General features: G+C 37.0%; 1 protein-coding gene across 32 annotated transcripts in view; it reads right to left on the bottom strand.

Annotated features, from left to right (window-relative positions):
• GK (glycerol kinase) overlaps positions 1–18,461 on the bottom strand; it is a 76,910-nt gene that overhangs the window by 17,113 nt on the left and 41,336 nt on the right. For 19 of the 32 annotated variants that reach the window (XM_078362180.1, XM_078362183.1, XM_078362181.1 and 16 more), the window contains 6 exons: positions 17,991–18,057; positions 16,964–16,981; positions 15,261–15,296; positions 14,816–14,883; positions 8,867–8,909; positions 7,734–7,814 (listed from right to left, as the gene is read on the bottom strand). In XM_078362180.1, the coding sequence (XP_078218306.1) occupies positions 7,734–7,814; positions 8,867–8,909; positions 14,816–14,883; positions 15,261–15,296; positions 16,964–16,981; positions 17,991–18,057 (313 nt within the window). The remainder of the gene's footprint in view (positions 1–7,733; positions 7,815–8,866; positions 8,910–14,815; positions 14,884–15,260; positions 15,297–16,963; positions 16,982–17,990; positions 18,058–18,461) is intronic. The other 13 variants (XM_078362184.1, XM_078362185.1, XM_008989111.5 and 10 more) reach the window with 1 other exon arrangement.

Raw genomic sequence — 18,461 nt, 5'->3', positions numbered from 1 at the left:
TGATTTATTTTGCCTGTCTTGCTGGATATATTCCCTCCCTTCCTGACTTTAAGGAAGCAGAGGAGCATTGGGGGTCCCTCATGTAGCAAGGAACTGCAGGTAGCCCTAGGAACTGAGAGTGGCTTCCATCTGACAGGTAACAAGAAACTGAAGTCCTCAGTCCTATAACCACAAGGAACTGAATTTTGCCAATAACCTGAATGAGCCTGGAAGCAGATTAAACCTCAGATGACAGCACAGCCTGAGTCCACACCTTGACTGCAGCCCTGTGAGACTCTGAGCAGGATATCCAGCTAAGCTGTGCCTGGATTTTGAACCCATGGGTACTGAGAAACAATAAATGCGTTGTTTTACGCTACTTAAGTTTGTTGTAATCCTGTTACACAGCAATAGATATCTACTACATAGGTTTATACCTAAAATTGTTATTTAGCTCAAGAAGGATGAAAAACTCTAAAAGGGAAATCTTAATGCCATAATCATAAGCCATACCAAAGAAGAGAGAGGGGAAGAGACATTTAAAGAAACCAATGAGGTGATATAGGGAACCCTCTTAGAAGCTCATATTAAAAAGAAAAAAAATGGCATAACGTAGGATTCAGTATTTAAACAATATTTAATTGGTATATATTATCTGCCAGCCTGCTGGGATAGAGTGGTAAACAAGATAGACAAGTGATAAGTAAGCTCAATTTCATATCATATTAAAAGTTCCCAAAAGGATTTTTGTTTTGTGAAACAGTATTTGGAAAAAGAAGAGGAATAAGGGAAAGGAGAAGCATGTCAGGCCTTAGTATCACCTGCCAGGGGCTTCAGAGAGAGAAAAAGAGTTCTCTTGGTGATGAAAAAGAAGACGCAGATGCTTACATGAGCCGAAATAATGAATTTCTACTACAAAAATCCCCTTTGGTCTAACCACAGAGGATAACCGACACAATATAAAAGAGAAAACTGAAACAGCACATGCTGACTCAAATACAGAATAACATCTATGTGGACAGACACGGAAATACATAACCAAACAGGACTGAAGCCACAAGCATGATGGCTTCTGATTTATTTTTCTATATGTGTCAGGGAGTGGAAGTGGTGGCTGGGAACTGGTTCCTACAGAAGAAAGGGGTCCAAAATGCTTTGTGTAAGACAAAGGAAATAGAATCTGGGTCAGTGCTTGAAACCAGGGGCTAGGTGGCGCTCTCTTACTTGTGTAGAGATGCTAGAAAAAAAAGCAACTGTGTATTTGCTGACTGAGGTTATGGCTTAGTGGAAGACGAGGCTGGAAGTGACAATTCTAAACTATATGAAGAAATCTTGTATTAAGAAATCCCGGCTGGGCGCGGTGGCTCAAGCCTGTAATCCCAGCACTTGGGAGGCCGAGGCGGGTGGATCACAAGGTCGAGAGATCGAGACCAACCTGGTCAACATGGTGAAACCCCGTCTCTACTAAAAATACAAAAAATTAGCTGGGCATGGTGGCGCGTGTCTGTAATCCCAGCTACTCAGGAGGCTGAGGCAGGAGAATTGCCTGAACCCAGGAGGTGGAGGTTGCGGTGAGCCAAGATTGCGCCATTGCACTCCAGCCTGGGTAACAAGAGCGAAACTACATCTCAAAAAAAAAAAAAAAAAAAAAGAAAGAAAGAAATCCAACAAAACTTAATAGCTGGACTAGGGTTCATTCCTGTCTAACACATATTTTAAAAGACGTATGCTTTAAGTATTCAGAGATAAATTAGAAAATAACTTCCGTTTTAAAAACAAACATGAAAAAACATGAAACTATCAATCAAAAGAAAAGAGAACTGAAACAAAATCAGGTAGATGTGAAAAATAACCAAATGACAATCATAGAAATGAAAATATTAGCCAGGCACAGAGGCTCACGCCTGCAATCCCAGCACTTTGGGAGGCCAAGGCAGGCGGATCACCTGAGGTTGGGAGTTCAAGACCAGCCTGACCAACATGGAGAAACCCTGTCTCTACTAAAAATACAAAATTAGCCAGGCATGGTGGCTTATGCCTATAATCCCAGTTACTCAGGATGCTGACACAGGAAAATCACTTGAACCCGGGAGGCGGAGGTTGCAGTGAGCTGAGATCACACCATTCATTCTACTCCAGCCTGGGCAACAAGAACAAAACTCAGTCTCAAAAAAATAAAAAGAAATGAGAATATTAAATAAGATGAAAAATGTAATAGATGCGGTAAATGCTAGACAAGATAGAGATGACGAGTACATTAGCACTCCCCCACACTTATGGTAGTATACCTTGCTACATCTACCATGAAAAATGGTTTGCATTATCTACTCAAAGTGAAGATACACACAATCTATGGGCTAGAAATTCTACTCCTACAGAAAGGTGAATACATTTACACCAGGAAACATACAAAAAAATGTTCATAGCAGCATTTTTCGTAATAGCCAAATACTGAAAACAACTCGAATGTCATCAATAGCTGAATAAATACTAAATTTCAATAATATCATATGGCAATGAGAAGGAATGAAAACAACAGCTATATTTAATACTGTGGATGAATCTCACAAACATAATGTTGAAAAAAGCCAGATCAAAAAATACATACTAAGTGAATCAAATATACATGCACATGCTCTCTCTCTCTCTTTTATATTTTTAATATATAAAACATTAAACACATGCAAAACTAAACTCTGGTGATCAGGGTTGTACATTTAAGTGTTAAATCTACAAAGAAAAGTAAAGAAGTGATTATGATAAAAGTCAGTTTATGTTTATCTCGGAGAGGGAGGAGGTTGTGATCTCACGACAAATAGAGGTTCTTGGGATTGGTAGCATTCTAGGAACAAGTTATATGAGTCTTCATAATATTTTTTTGAGTTGTACATTAAATGATATTTAATGCATTTGTCTGTATGTGTCTTCTATTTCACAATACAAAAAAGGCTTTTATGTTTTATCTTGTTTGTTTTGAAGAGATAATTTGGAAATGGAAGGTAGATACTGAGAAACTCACCAGGGACGCAGCACAGAGAAACAAAGAGATTAAAAAATATAAAAGGGCAGTTAAGAGACATGGATGATGGGTTGAAAGGTTCCAATATTCATCCAATATCAATTCCAGAAGAGGATGGAGGTAATGGTAGAGGAGCAATATTTGAAGAGGTAATTGCTGAGAATTTTCCAGATCTGAAGACAGACTTGGATCCAAGTACCTAACAGGATAAATAAAAATAAATCCAAACCCAGGCATATCACAGTAAAACTACAGAACATCAATGATAAAGAGATAATGTTAGAAACTCCCAGACAATAAACTAGATTATCTACAAATGAACCACACATTGACAGCAGAGGTCTCATCAGCATCAAAAATTGCCAAAAGGGATGTGGGAAAAATAATTGTTAATGCAGACTTTTATACTCATCCTCAGAGTGAGGGCAAAATAAAGACAAACCTAAAAAGAATAGGCTTACTATCCTACACTGTCAGTAAAAGAACTATAGAAGAAGGATGCCCCTCAGCCAAAAAAAAAAAAAAAAGAAAAAAAGAAAAAAAGTAGGTGGGAATAAAAAAGATGTGAGACCAAAGAAATAATACTGGACACAGAAATAGATAAAATAAGTCAACAAATACGATTTACTGTGGACTGCAAAGAAAACGGTAGTAACTATCGTTATGTTTAAGAAAATGGGGGAAATGGGCCAGGCGCAGTGGCTCACGCCTGTAATCCCAGCACTTTGGGAGGCCAAGGCGGGTGGATCATGAGGTCAAAAGATTGAGACCATCCTGGTCAACGTGGTGAAACCCCGTCTCTACTAAAAATACAAAAAATTAGCTGGGCATGGTGGCGCATGCCTGTAATCCCAGCTATTCGGGAGGCTAAGGCAGGAGAATTGCCTGAACCCAGGAGATGGAGGTTGCGGTGAGCCAAGATCGCGCCATTGCACTCCAGCCTGGGTAACAAGAGCAAAACTCCGTCTCAAAAAAAAAAAAGAAAAAAAAAAAAGAAAGAAAGAAAGAAAAGAAAATGGGGGAAATGAAAGCTTTAGTAAAATAACACAATTGGTGATGGAGGTGGTAGGGTAAAATATTAGAGGTCCTCATCATGGTTGGGAGATTAAAAATACCAAACAATGACATATACTCTTGGAAAAACATACAGTTAAACAATACCTTAAAAATCATGCCAGGTATGGTGGCTGATGCCTGTAATCCCAGCACTTTGGGAGGCCGAGGACGGCGGATCACCTGAGGTCAGGATTTTGAGACTAGCCCGAGCAACATGGAGAAACCCCATCTCTACTAAAAATACAAAATCAAATGGGCGTGGTGGTGCACGCCTGTGATCCCAGCTACTCAGGAGGTGGAGGCTAGAGAATCACTTGAACCTGGGAGGCGGAGGTTGTGGTGAGCTGAGATTGTACCATTGCACTACTCCAACCTAGGCAACAAGAGCAAAGCTCTGTCTCAAATAAACAAACAGATAAACAAACAAACAACCTAAGGCTACACACAAAAGAAAAAAAAATTACCAAAATAAAAACACAGAAATACATCTTATTGCTCCCAAATCAGCAGAGGAAGAATGAAAAAAGAAAGACTGAAGATGGGTAGCTATAGTTTTAGGTTTTAAAGAGCATAAAGACTAAAATTTTCATATCTCCAACTTCTAAGCCTAACAACAATCCATCAGATGAAAGACAATATTATTAAATATATACTATGTAAACATTTACAAAAAAAAAAAAGAATTAGTATGACCAAGTGAAATTAGCATGAGTTAACTGATAAAAAGTTTTACCAGTCTAGCATTATTCCCTACCCTTGTTTTTTGGTTTGGTTTAATTTAAATTTTTTAATGTTTGTTAATTGTAAAAACAATTAAGAAAACATAAAGAATAAAAATTCTAACTACACCGTTAACATATTAGTATATGTATGTGTGTTGTTGTGCTGAGACTGCTAGATTAGCAGATGAAGGAAGGGACATAAGCTAGATGCAGTGACAACAACACTGGACTTGGGAAACTGGAGCCCAGAACTTCCAGACTTACAAGAAGGGAAATGGTACAGCAGGGTGACCTAGGCATCAAAGCTTTCATGTCCAAGCATCTGGATCTGCATTCTGGATTTGCTACTTAATGCTGTCAAAAGTTACTTGGTCAAGGGACTCCAATTTCACTTTTCTAATCTCAGTTTCCTCATGTGTAAAACAAGGCGATAGGAAGGTGTAACTAAGTATGTTGTCATATGATCTAGTGTCCCTCTCAGCTTTTACAATTCTAAGCATCTAAAAGCATTACATAAATTGAAACAAAATAATAAAGCATATGCTTGTTAAATCTCTAGATGAGACAAAACTGAGAGAGTAACAGTAAAGAGTGAAAATGAATTCAGACTATATAGGAATAGGCTAAAATCACTATTATGAAATTAAACAGGAAGAAACAAAGACCCTAATTTAGATTTAACAAAAAAACTACACAAATACAAAACAGAGCAGACTTGGTTTGACAATGACTCATTTGAATATGAGCTAGGTTTTTTAGCATATGCTCCCGGGGCCAATAATATGAAGGGGTTATTCGTCTAAATTAATGAACTCTTAGGCTAGAGGAGCTAAGCAGTGCTTATGGTAGGAAAGACACAAATCACCCTATTGATTGAGTGCAGGTCAGATTAGATGTAGAATATTATACTCCATTCTGGATGACATGAATTGCAATGCACCCAATGAAAAGAGCTCAAAACTATAAAGCATCCAGAAACCACGTGAGATCAAGGTAATGGGTCAGTTTACCCCTGGAGGAGGAAGACCCAGAGAAACTGACCGCAGCCTCCTAATGTTGGAACACTTTTGACAACCAATGTAGGTCCAAAGCCAGAGATGTTGTTAAGAAACAATTTTAGGTGCTGTCTTCAGACAGAAGTTGGATGGCTACTGGCAAGGAGACAGGAGAAGGCTTTTCATATTGGGTGGGGAGTTAAGACTGGGTGACCACTGTCCCTGAAGCCTGTCCCAGGTCCAAGGCATCTGTAATTCTAAAGCACTAATTAGCCGGGCGCAGTGGCTCACGCCCGTAATCCCAGCACTTTGGGAGGCTGAGGCGGGCAGATCACGAGGTCAGGAGATCAAGACCAAGGTGACCAACATGGTGAAACCCCGTCTCTACTAAAAATACGAAAATTAGCTGGGCATGGTGGCACATGCCTGTAATCCCAGCTACTCAGGAGGCTGAGGCAGGAGAATCACTTGAACCCAGGAGGCGGATGTTACAGTGAGTTGAGATCGCGCCACTGCACTCCAGCCTGGGTGACAGAGTGAGACTCTGTCTCAAAAAAAAAAAAAAAAAAAGCATTAATTGTTTCCTGTGCAAGAAGAAAAAGAAAGCAGAATCATATTATTATATTATAGGTAACACTTACCAAGTGTATATTCTATGTGCATAGTGTTTTACTATGCACTTTCCACAGAGGGAAAGTAGAGAGGGAGAAGGGTTGTAGGATTTTAAGTTCTGAGAAGTGTTAAGATACCTTTAATATACAGACTAAGTTTTCACAATGCTTCCATCCATAGAAAAGGGGCTGGGGTCGATATTATGATGCTTATGGGTTGGAAAAGGGAAAAAAATAAACTAATATTCTTCATGTGCTAGGCATAATGACTAATAAAATGTTTTAACTCTAACTAGAAGTCTTGAGCTTGTCACCAAATTATCATCAGGCACTCTAAAACATGAGCCTCAGTAAGTTTGCAGATCAACTGTATACTTGTGCATTATAAGGTAGCCAACTCAAAATTAATTATATAGAAATGCTTATTAGAAATGTATCTAATTTTATAAAAAGAATACTATTTCTTTGACTTTATAAATACATATTTCTAATACAAACTTACTGTATCCTATGGGCTTAGGCTGGCATATTCCTACTATAACATACAAACACATTGGAAACAAATGTTTCGAGTGATAAGTAGCATAAATCTCCTCACTTTCTTTTCTATATCAAAATGTTAGGCTGGGCTCATGCCTGTAATTCCAGCACTTTGGGAGGCTGAGGTGGGCGGATCACGAGGTCAGGAGGTTGAGACCAGCCTGGCCAACATGGTGAAACCCTGTCTCTACTAAAAATACAAAAATTAGCTGGGTGTGGTGGTACACACCTGTAATCCCAGCTACTCAGGAGGCTGAGGCAGAATTGTTTGAACCCAGGAGGTGGAGATTGCAGTGAGCCAAGATCATGCCACTGCACTCCAGCCTGGTAGACAGAGCAAGACTCTGTCTCAAAAAAAAAAAAAGTTACACAAAATTTATTTTTATGAGGAGACAAGTAAAAAGGGTTGTTCTGCCTTCTTGTGTCCAGGGGTTCTCTTTGGAACACTGAGGCATTTATTTATAAAAACAAAGGATTTTCAAGATGAAAGAAATGTAAGAGAGACCCTTAATCTGATTAAACTTTAAAGATAAAAAAAAAAAAACCCTTATATTGTAGAGCTGTCAAGTAATATGCCTAAGGTGACACAATTAATTGGCATAAGAACTGAGGAACCAATATAATCAAGGTCTCCTGTGAGTCCTGACACCCAGATCAGTCTCAGGTTCCTTCCACTCAATCCAATGCCAAGAAAGCAGAATTTTTTGAGTCCTCTGTATTAAGAGTTACTAGAAAAGTGTTAGAAAACACTGAAATTTGCATTAGCTTTGAATTTTTGTCATATTATCCATATTGATTAAAAAGAACTTACTTCCAATGCATAATATACCGGTTTGTCTCTTCCAAGTTTGTAAGCCACTGTGGTGAGAAGGCCATGATCAGAAAATACACACTGTAGGAAAGGGAGAGGGAAAAAAAAGTTTTCAGCAGTAGAAAATGAAAAGATAACATAAGAACATTTTTTTAAAGTTAAAATGGTTAAAATGACATAGGTAAAAAATAATGCGATCAATAAACCATTTTTTAAAAATAAATCTTTATAGTCAAAATGATCAGAATTAAAAACACATGGCCAGGCACAGTGGCTCATGTCTGTAATCCCAGCACTTTGGGAGGTTGAGGCAGGTGGATCACGAGGTCAGGAGTTCAAGACTAGCCTGACCAAGATGATGAAACCCCGTCTTTACTAAAAATATGAAAATTAGCTGAGTGCAGTGATGGACGCCTGTAATCCCAGCTACTCTGGAGGCTGAGGCAGGAGAATCACTTGAACTCAGGAGGCGGAGGTTGCAGTGAGCTGAGATCACTCTACTACACTCTAGCTTGGGCAACAGAGCTTAAAAATTTTTTTAAGCTGTATAAAAAGTTTATTCCTGGCTGGGTATGGTGGCTCACACCTGTAATACCAGCACTTTGGGAGGCTGAGGCAGGTGGATCAGGAGGTCAGGAGTTCAAGACCAGCCTGGCCAGCACAGTGAAATCCCATCGCTACTAAAACTACAAAAATTAGCCAGGCACGGTGGCAGGCACTTGTAATCCCAGCTACTCAAGAGGCTGAGGCAGGAGAATTGCTTGAACCTGGGCAGCAGACATTGCAGTGAGCTTAGATTGTGCCACTGCACTCAGTCTCAGTGACAAAGTGAGACTTTGTCTCAAAAAAAAAAGAAAATTATTCCTTGTTTCAAATTAGAGTTGCATTAAGAATTTGACAAGGTCTCAGTCTAGATTTCCCGCCAACACAATTAAAAACACACATATAAGATTCAAAGAACCTAAAATGGTTCTTATTAGAACCATTTAAATTTTGTATTATGCTCTAAATTAAACCCTGATAAAGATTAAGTAAAAACTAATGACCAAAAGTAATTTAATAGCAAATTATGTCTAAGCATTATTTATATGAACTTAAAGACTTTTATCAATTTTTAAATTTAAAAAACCAACCTTATGGCCTGTATTACATAGTAAGAAACATCCTGTTCCATACCTATAGTTGAAGGGACAATGAATAGTAAGACAATTGTATTGAAAGCAAATAATGAAACATTAATAATACAAATGATCAAAACTGACATATAATTTAGTACAAAAAAGTCATTATATTATAGTTTTAGAAAAGTTCCTAAAGTTAACAAAAATCATATATCTTCACGGAATAGTGCTTTAGAAATCAGCATAGAAGGAAATGCACTTGCAATCTTAATGGAAAAATGCAGGTATAGTATTTTGTGTTTAGTCAGTCATAGACCCGGGCTGTATTTAAAAAATACCACTGAATTACAAAAATTCTAAGTTATGTCATAGTGAAGCATCATGACTGACAGCCAGCTTAGCTGAGAAACACCACTATCTTTTGGCAGGGTTGGGAGGCTGGATGCAGAGTGTGAAAGGGTATAGCTGGACAAGCTGGGTGTAGCTTCCAAAGCATGGAAGAGAAGGCAATTTAAGGCCTATCTTTGATAATCAGAGCCCGAATGTAACATGGCTGTTACAGAAGAACTGAATTTATATTGTGGCAGCCTTATCAGTATAAACTTTGGACTCTGCAGCAAGTCTGGCCCTTGGACATCAATAGGTAGTTTTGACTTGTGCCAGGCAGGTAAGTGGCTCAAACTGATACCCATTAAGGTCACAGAGGAACAGTTAGGCTGAGTTGGGGTAACAAGGTGACATTCTAGCAATTGAGAAATACGACAGTGCTCAGTCCAGGGGTTGGCAGAAGGATCCCAGAAGAATGTACTACCGGTGAGCACTAACTGAACAGATCCCATCAGTTGCATTTTGATTGTGCAACAAACACAAAACCAAGGGAAATTGGTTTCTGACATTTTTCCAGGTACCATTGTTCTGAATAAGGATTAGCCTAGGATAGTCTATCTCTTCTCACTCAAATATATTCTTGGCCTGCTTGATGAGCAGGTGACAAATTCAAGGAGCATAGGACTAATAAATATCTTATTTTGTAAAGAAACTTGTCAAATAACACTAGGTACAGGTAATACATTTACAAATTAAAACACAAAATCACTATACCTTTTTATTGCCGCACACTGAAAAAGCTATATATTTCGAGTTAATCTACTATGATAAATACACATAAAAATGGAAGATAATTATCTATTGTGTGCTTTTTAAGGGAGAAATCTGTACCAGTTTAGCATCCATATAAACACTGTACTGAACAGTTGCATATGAGTCTTAAAGTGCAAAATTGATGAGAAAGCTCAAGGCACTTAATAAAAGTGAATTATTAAGTATGTATACTTAATAAGCAATTAATGAATATAGCAAATATGAAGACAATTCTTTGCTATATTTAGGCCACAGCTTTTAAAGCAGTACATAGGAAAGTATTTTCCTCTTAAATGTTATTGTTCTTTCTTCCCAGTCATCAAGCATATATGGAGCTTGCAGCATTTATGTGATCTACCTTGCCTTCCTCACTATATACTGTACTCACAGAACACTGTACTGTGTTCAAATATCCCAGAAAGATGTTTTACTTTTCTAACTTCTGCAAAGGTAAAGGTTGCTTGCTCTCCTTCATGACTATCAGATCAGGACTGAGCAGCCCAGAGAGGCGTGGCAAAGATGGCACACAGGGGCAGGGGTTTTTGCCCCGATAAAGCTGTGAAGGAAGTCAAAAACGTTATCACACTCAGTTAGCACCCCAGGACAGATGAGACAGCTATCTTAGGTGTTCTTTCAGAAAAATAAAATTTAATGCTCAAATAATCAATTTTTTGAGGTTCTAGAAAAATTAGAAAATACAACTAAGCTAAAAGAAAAATCAGAATCATCCATAATTTCTCCCCCACCCTGAACCAGAGATGGGCTTTTCATTGAATTCTGAGCTGACTGTCATTTTCTCCCTGCTGATGTTGGGAGAAATTAATTACATTTTCAATCCCAATCTCTCTAACCTCTTAGGACTTGGTCTTGCCTATTTGTTTATCCCCCATTTGTTTTACAACTTTCATCTGTTCTCTCCTCAGATTCCAAAGAAATATTCTCTTACCATAACTTACAAACAAAATCAAACAAAATTCCCAATATGTTTCATAATCCTGTTAACCTCACAAACTATGTCCTTCTCTTACCATTCTTGTATGGCTGTATTTTTGCAAAGCACCTATCTTCGATTTTCTACCTGCTTACATCTCTTTTTGCCATTTGCAACCAAGCTTCCATCTTGAGCGTTCATGAAAGTCACCAAATGAAGACCTAATTTCAATGTATAATGGTCCATTCTTGGTTCTCAGCCTCCATGACCTCTTAGTAGTGTTTTGTATTACTGACCATGCCTCTCTCATAAATATCTCTACCCAGGATTTCCACACTAATGAATAACTTCAGGCTAGGTGCAGTGGCTCATCCCGATAATCCCAGTAGTGTGGGAGGCTGAGGCAGTAGGATTGCTTGAGCCCAGGAGTTTGAGACAGCCTGGGCAATATAGTAAGACCTCATCTCTAAAAAAAAAATTTAAATTAGCTGAGTGTAGTGGCATGCATCGGTAGTACCAACTACTCAGGAGGCTGAGGTGGGAGGATCACTTGAGCCCAGGAGGTCAAGGCTGTAGTATACTGATATCTCATCACTGCACTCCAGCCTGGGGGACAGAGCAAGACCCTATCTCATATATATACACACACATATATATAACAAAAAATGAATAACTGCATTATTTTTCTGACTTCCCCATCCCAGTGCCTGCTACTTCTAAATATCTCCTTTACTAGTATATTTTTTCCTGGTAATTTCATCTACTTCTGTTGCTTCAAAACCCCCTCTATCTAGGGGAAATTCAAAATTTCCATTTTTTTTTTTTTTTTGAGGCAGTCTTACTCTCTCGCCCAGGTTGGAGTGCAGTGATACAATCTTGTCTTACTGCAGTCTCCACCTCCCAAGTTCAAGCAATTCTCGTGCCTCAGCCTCCTGAGTAGCTGGGATTACAGGCACTTGCCACCACACCCAGCTAATTTTTGTATTTTTAGTAGAGACAGGGTTTTGCCATGTTGGCCAGACTGGTCTCGAACTCCTGACTTCAAGTGATCCACCTGCCTCGGCCTCCCAAAGTGTTGGGATTACAGTCATGAGCCATTGCACCTGGCTCAAAAATTTCCACTGTTATACTGAACTTATTCCACATTTCCACATGTGTGCAACATATGGTCTGCCAGTACCACAAACATGCTCTGAACAAAAATTCTAAACAGATCCTTTCCTTATATTGGCTAAGCCTAACCATTGGGTCCAGGTCCCTAGGTTACATACCTACCTCCCTTCCCTTTCTCCTCTGCAATGTCATGCACATCCACTCACGGTCTCCCTCTCTGTCCCCAGCCTTCTGAGACCATGTGCTCATTACCAGGATACTATAGTGGCTTCCTCCATGGCATGTTGACCTCTAGTCTTTCCTCACTTTCACCCAAGACTGCTGTATTATAAACTGACAACTCCAGTCATCTCTGAACACCAGCTCATAAACCATCAGAAGTTTCCTACTGCCTATCAAGAAAAGCTCCTTAGCCTGAAATATAGGGCTTCACAACATGATCCTACTCTTGTGTTTTTATCACTTCTCTACTTTAATGTTCTCTACATGCTCTAAACAAAGTCTTCTATTTCCCCATACGTATCTTGTTGAATGTTCTCTGTATCCTCCAATAATGCTCATTTTTCAAAGCATCTCATTACTAAGATAATCTTTCATGATTTTTCTTTCCTCCCATTGAAACCCAACAGCTTTACTTTAAAGTTTCTCATGGCACATAACTTCTGATTTATATATGATTAAATGTATACTCATGTTCTTTTCCCTCAGGAAGATAAATATGAGATCAAAGATCTTACAATTTGCTATTTCCCTCTTCCAATATGCAGTAGCTGCAGAGGTACTCAAACAAGTCCTTCCTAACTTAAATTCATCACTTAAGGACTTGGCTGATAACGTTAGAGGGGAGGGGAGTAGAGAAGAGGAAAAGCAGGCTATTGTATTGGGTACCTACCATGTGCTACACATACAGTCGTCCCTTGGTATCTGGCGGGGGGGTTGGGCATTGGTTCCAAGGTCACCTACTGCCCCAACAGATACCAAAATCTAAGGATCCTTAAGTCCCTTGTATAAAATGGTGTCATATTTCATATTTACATGTAACCTACATATATCCTTCTGTATATTTTAAATCATTTCTAGATTACTTATAATACCTAATACAATATGAATGCTATGTAAATAGTTGTTATGCTGTATTTTAAAATTTGTATTTTTCTGTTGTATTGATATTTTTATGGGTTTTTTTCCCTGAATATTTTTAATCCACAAATGTGGAACCTGTAGACACAGAGGATTGATTGTACTGTGCTAGGCACCTAAAATATAAATAACATTTGGTTTACTAACAATAGTGTTCCTGGCAGAGGAGGAAAGAAAGAGAAAAATAACCTAGTTTTCTATCTCATTTCTCTTGACTCTTGATTCAGCTGCCTGGAACCCAGATTCCAAGAATGTTTCCAGACTTGTGCTGACTCAAATGCTCTTGTTCATGTAACCTTAGATTATCATGACCTGCAAAGAATGTCCACATTCCTATTCCTCAAAAAATTCACACAAATAATGTCACACTTTCGCATGAGAGCCCCTGACCCTGCTGGACTACGAAAATGTTTCATCTAGAAATGTTACACATTCCATTATTCACAAAGGAAGAACTTAACCACTGAAGTTAAAATTGATGAGACATTTAGGAAATTCTCAAGAAAAGAACAATTAAATGTAGTCTCTTGCCAGTTGTATGGAAATTTTTTCCACACAGGAGGCAGTATACCACACAGGTTAAGAACCCTGGCTAAGGAATGAAATGGATCTAGGTACAAATATTGCATCTCCCACTTACTAGTTCTGTGCTGTTGCATAAATTATTTTCTTTAATTCTCAGTTTCCTGATCTATAAAATGGGAATGACAGGATCTGTATGTGGGTTAAATTATATACTGTGTTTCAAGCACATGGAGCATTATATGTAACACAATAGCCACTGGCTGAGCTTGTGTTATAATTATCAGTATTATTTCAGCTTTTGAGGCATATTCATTTTTGTTCATGAACACATATAATTGGCAGGTAGCTTTTTTAATATTTAAAAGTTTACATTTAAATAAGTATAGTGATTGGTGGAACAGAAAGAAAGAGTGCCAGATTCAGACTCAGAAGGTGTGGGCTTGAGATCTGGTTCTGCTTTTGTGTCAAGGCTATGACCTTAGCAAGCATATAACCTCTTCCAACATCCATTTTCTCATCGTAAAGTGAGAGTCGTCTTCTTATTACTCTTAGATATGATGCTTGTCCCAGACTCTGCATGTGTGAGTAGTAAGAAGATGAGATTGAGAGAAAAATATTCCAAATATCTACTTCTATCATTCTTTCTGCTTCTTGTCGAAGGAGAAACTTCAGATAATGGAGAGAAAGAACAGTGCTAGGAAAATAACATTGAAAATTCCACAAAAATATAACTTTACAGTTAATGAGAAAGACTTAATATGCTGAAAATTATAGTTTACATTATGGCTCTTCCTCACTTCTTCCCATCCCTCTCACCAGCCTACCAATCTCCCGAAAAAGGCAAGAATACTTTGAATCAAAATTTAGTTTTTGGGATTAAAAAACTTAATTTTACAAATTAAGGTCTTTATAAGCTTCATCAGTATGCATATACATGGCATAATATATTTTATTTAAAGATATTTAAAAAATGATAAATGTATATATACATATTGGAGCTATTAAACTACTGATTTTCATCCTGGATGAACTTCAAAAGCTTTTCCTCATTCAAAGCACCAAGTGGGAAAAACAAAACAGCACTGGTTTTTAAGTCTGTTTCTTAAACTCACGTATTTTTAGCTTGTCCATTCTGGAAGCACATTTGTCCCACCAATGCAGCAGACTGGTCCCCTAAACACTGAAAGTATAAATGACAATAAAAAACACTGACTAATACAGTAGGATTAATTTCCTCTTTAGAAGAGCCATGGGACTTATTTTTCTTTTTTATTTATCAAGGAATGAACTATCTACATTTCTTGCATTTTCTCCATTTGACCATTTTCCCCATTTGTTAATATATAAGAGAATAAGTATGGGAAGGGAGAGTTAAATTAATTTATTCAAAAAATTCTCAATGGCCCATAGTATGTCACATAAGAACAAGAATTAGCCAATTTTGCTACTTCTACTTGTTTTCCCTAGTTTAAAAGGGACACACTGATGAACTAAGAGAATGAAAGCCATAACATGGAATGGAGTAGGGATGGGGAGATACTTGGTGATGAAACTTACCCCAGATATTGGCACACCTTCCAAGGCTCCAGCTTTCTAATAAAATTTTTAAAAAAAGATTATGAATAATCACAAAATTTTGGCTCTACTCTGCAACAAGAGTGAACACAAATAACAATGTGCCAGAGGATGTGGGCAGACAAGACAAAGTATTTCAACTAAAAGATGATACAGAGACAGATACTACAAGTATTCCTAGAATGACAGGAAGAGATATGGCACTGAAGAATGAACACAAAATGTTAGACTGGGAGTCAGTAGATGTGGGCTCTACTCTTGGTTAGTTAGTTAGTATTAATCCACTAGCAGGCCGCTGAAACCTCTCAATACATCACTTTATTTCTCTACAAAATGGAGATTGGGCTACATGATTGCCCAAGTTCATTAGTGCTTTGCTATTATTGCCAATATTAAGAAATGACTAGTATATTCTTGAAATCGCTATCAAACCAGTATGAAACATTTATTTTGCAAGGCCATATTTTAGCAACTTTTCTTTCTACTCAAGCTGCTCTGAACATAAGAGTGTTCAGGTATTGGATATTATTTGTTCATAGCAAACATCTGTCTTCAAATTTTGATAAGCAACAGTTAATTTATGTCACAAATACTGGTTTTTATTTTGATCATGATGGCCAGAATTCTAGTAAGAAAAATGAGATTTAAGTGGCTGATTGTAGACTTTACAAACTTAATTTTAAAAAAAGCACACTAACTCAAAAAAAATATTTAATGATATTAAGGAATTAGGAGAACTAAGAAATATGATTCCTGAAGTAGGGGTGATGTACTAGGAAGAGCACCAAACTAAAACTTTGGACATGACTTGTTGGTCTGCAATGTATGAGCAAGTTTCCCAGGCTCTGGGAGGCTTAGATATCCTGTCTGTTACAGTGAGGGCAAGAACAGAATCCACCTTACATGGCTATGATAATGAGGAAATAATAACATTCATGTAGAAACCCTCTACAAAATAGAAAATGTCCTCTAGATAGCTGGTATCATTTTATTTCTTTCATGTTTTCCAGTTAATTCAAAATCAGTTATCTTTATTTTACTGTATATATTATTTGAAAATCTGGATCTGGATATTAAGTAAAGGGTAAATTTCTCAAAAGCCTTAAAGTACATCTATAGGAAACCTAGAGGCTATATATCTTGATATATTTAAATATTACAAGAAGTTTTTGCTTATGCTTTCAAAATTAACAAACTATCAACAGGATCTACTATGTGTGTTCAGGCACATAAAGTGCTCTTTTTTCTTTCAAGGGAGGGACTTCTGATGCTCCTCCTGGAGCATCCTTGAGGAAGCATGCAGAAAAAGTAACAGTGCATTTCCACCTAACTGGTCTGGAAAGGTAATCAAGATATCATTTAAAATAGACATTTCAAACTATATCTAATTGCCCTACTATGCTAAGGCCCAAAGCACATCACAGTTGTACTTTATGAGAATATCAGAATCTCTCATTACAGGAAACTACCTTAGTCTTTTATTTTAGAACATTACTCTTAAAAAAGAAACAAGATTGATTTTTTTAATTAAAATCTGACCAGAGCTTATAATAATTTGGGAGATCACAGACATTCCAGATATATATGTTTAGTAAACGGACTTCTGCTTGTGTCTACAAATAAATGGAAGTGCACTGTATCTTTTCCAAATGAATGGGTACATAATTGGTAGGCAACCTACTCACCAGGCTATGAGAGATTTTCTATAGTCAGAAAAGGGGAAAAAGAAGGATAGAAGCATAATATTTTTAATGCAAGAAAAACTAGGCCAGTCCAACTTTTTTTTTCTAACCATCCTCTGAAACTACATCCCAAGCACAGTTTCTTTTTCCTTGATTCAAGTCAGTTTGCAGACAGCTATGAAATGATCAAAGCACTTTTGCTGAAGATAAGCAGTGACTATGCTTCCCTTAAGAAACTCTATGTTGCCTTAAAAAGCTTTATTATAAGTGAAACAGTTAAAAATTCTTGCTCAAGCTTTATCCAGAGGACTTAGTGTTCATCTGTATTATTATTCACTTTATAAGGGAAGTTTCTCATATCTTTCATGAAATGTCTAAGTAATGCTTTTTGTGATTTATCACAGACTTATTCCTGAGTCTTATCATAAATTCCAGATTTTTGTGCTCAAACACCAGTGCAATTCCTCCTAGAAGTTTTCATTCCTGATGTTTAATCACAGACCCTTAGTGATGCTAAGCACACTTTTTGCTGAAACTACGCTTTTACTGGATTTCAATGAAATAAAAAGTTAAAATGTCCATTACAGAAACCAGTTTAATTAGCAATCTCAAACCAGAAACACTCTTTGCTTTCAGTTTCTTTGCTAAATTTTGCTCATGCAAACAAAGAATCTAATATATAAATAGTTTGGCTATAAAAGAGATTCAACAGGAAAAATAACATTACTAAATGTACAGTCTTTCCTCTAAATTAAAAGCAGACACCACAACTACTAAACAGTTATTTGGATTCAAAGAATAAATTGGCTCATGCCAAGTTAGAGTATCCCATTAATTCTTTAAAAATAATAATACTCAAAGAAAAACCAGTTGAAGTTTATAAATAAGTTTATAAACGGCAAATTCATTGGTAAGAAGGACTTTAAAGTTTTTAAGTTACAAAACAAAACAGTTGACTTTTCAATAATAATAGTCAAGTTTTTTTCTAATAAAAAACTTTAATTCTTAGGTTTTTGTTTTTTTTTTTTACCATTAGGCCATAGATCTCAGAAGAACTCCGGACATTTGGAAGAATTTCCATTGGAATTCCAAAAAATCTAAAAAACAATAAGATTGGGTATTTAACACTGTTTTGAATAGACATCTAGAAACATTTATATGTATTTAAATGCAAAAAGTATCAATAACAATTAGAAATGGATGTTTTTGAGCATGGAGTTGGATAGTAATAAATAACATAAGCCAACAGAACATAGTTGTATTCTTAGATATTTAACGTTCTAACTTTATGCAAGCCAATCAATAAAAATTAGAAAGCACATAGAAAACAAAGTACTTTTACAAAGGAACCTAATCTTCCATGAAGAATGATTAATTTGGCCTGTTTATTATATAAGCAATAGTCTCTCTTTAAAAAACACACAACATAGATTTGCATATTGTAGTTGAAATAGCAACAGTTAAATTTTGGTGTTCCACTGACATCTGAAAATAGTAAGAT

The sequence above is a fragment of the Callithrix jacchus genome, chromosome X (genome assembly GCF_049354715.1).
Source record: "Callithrix jacchus isolate 240 chromosome X, calJac240_pri, whole genome shotgun sequence".
Lineage (NCBI taxonomy): Eukaryota > Metazoa > Chordata > Mammalia > Primates > Cebidae > Callithrix > Callithrix jacchus.
Note: the sequence above shows the minus strand (reverse complement) of the source record. Positions and strands in the feature narration are given on the sequence as shown.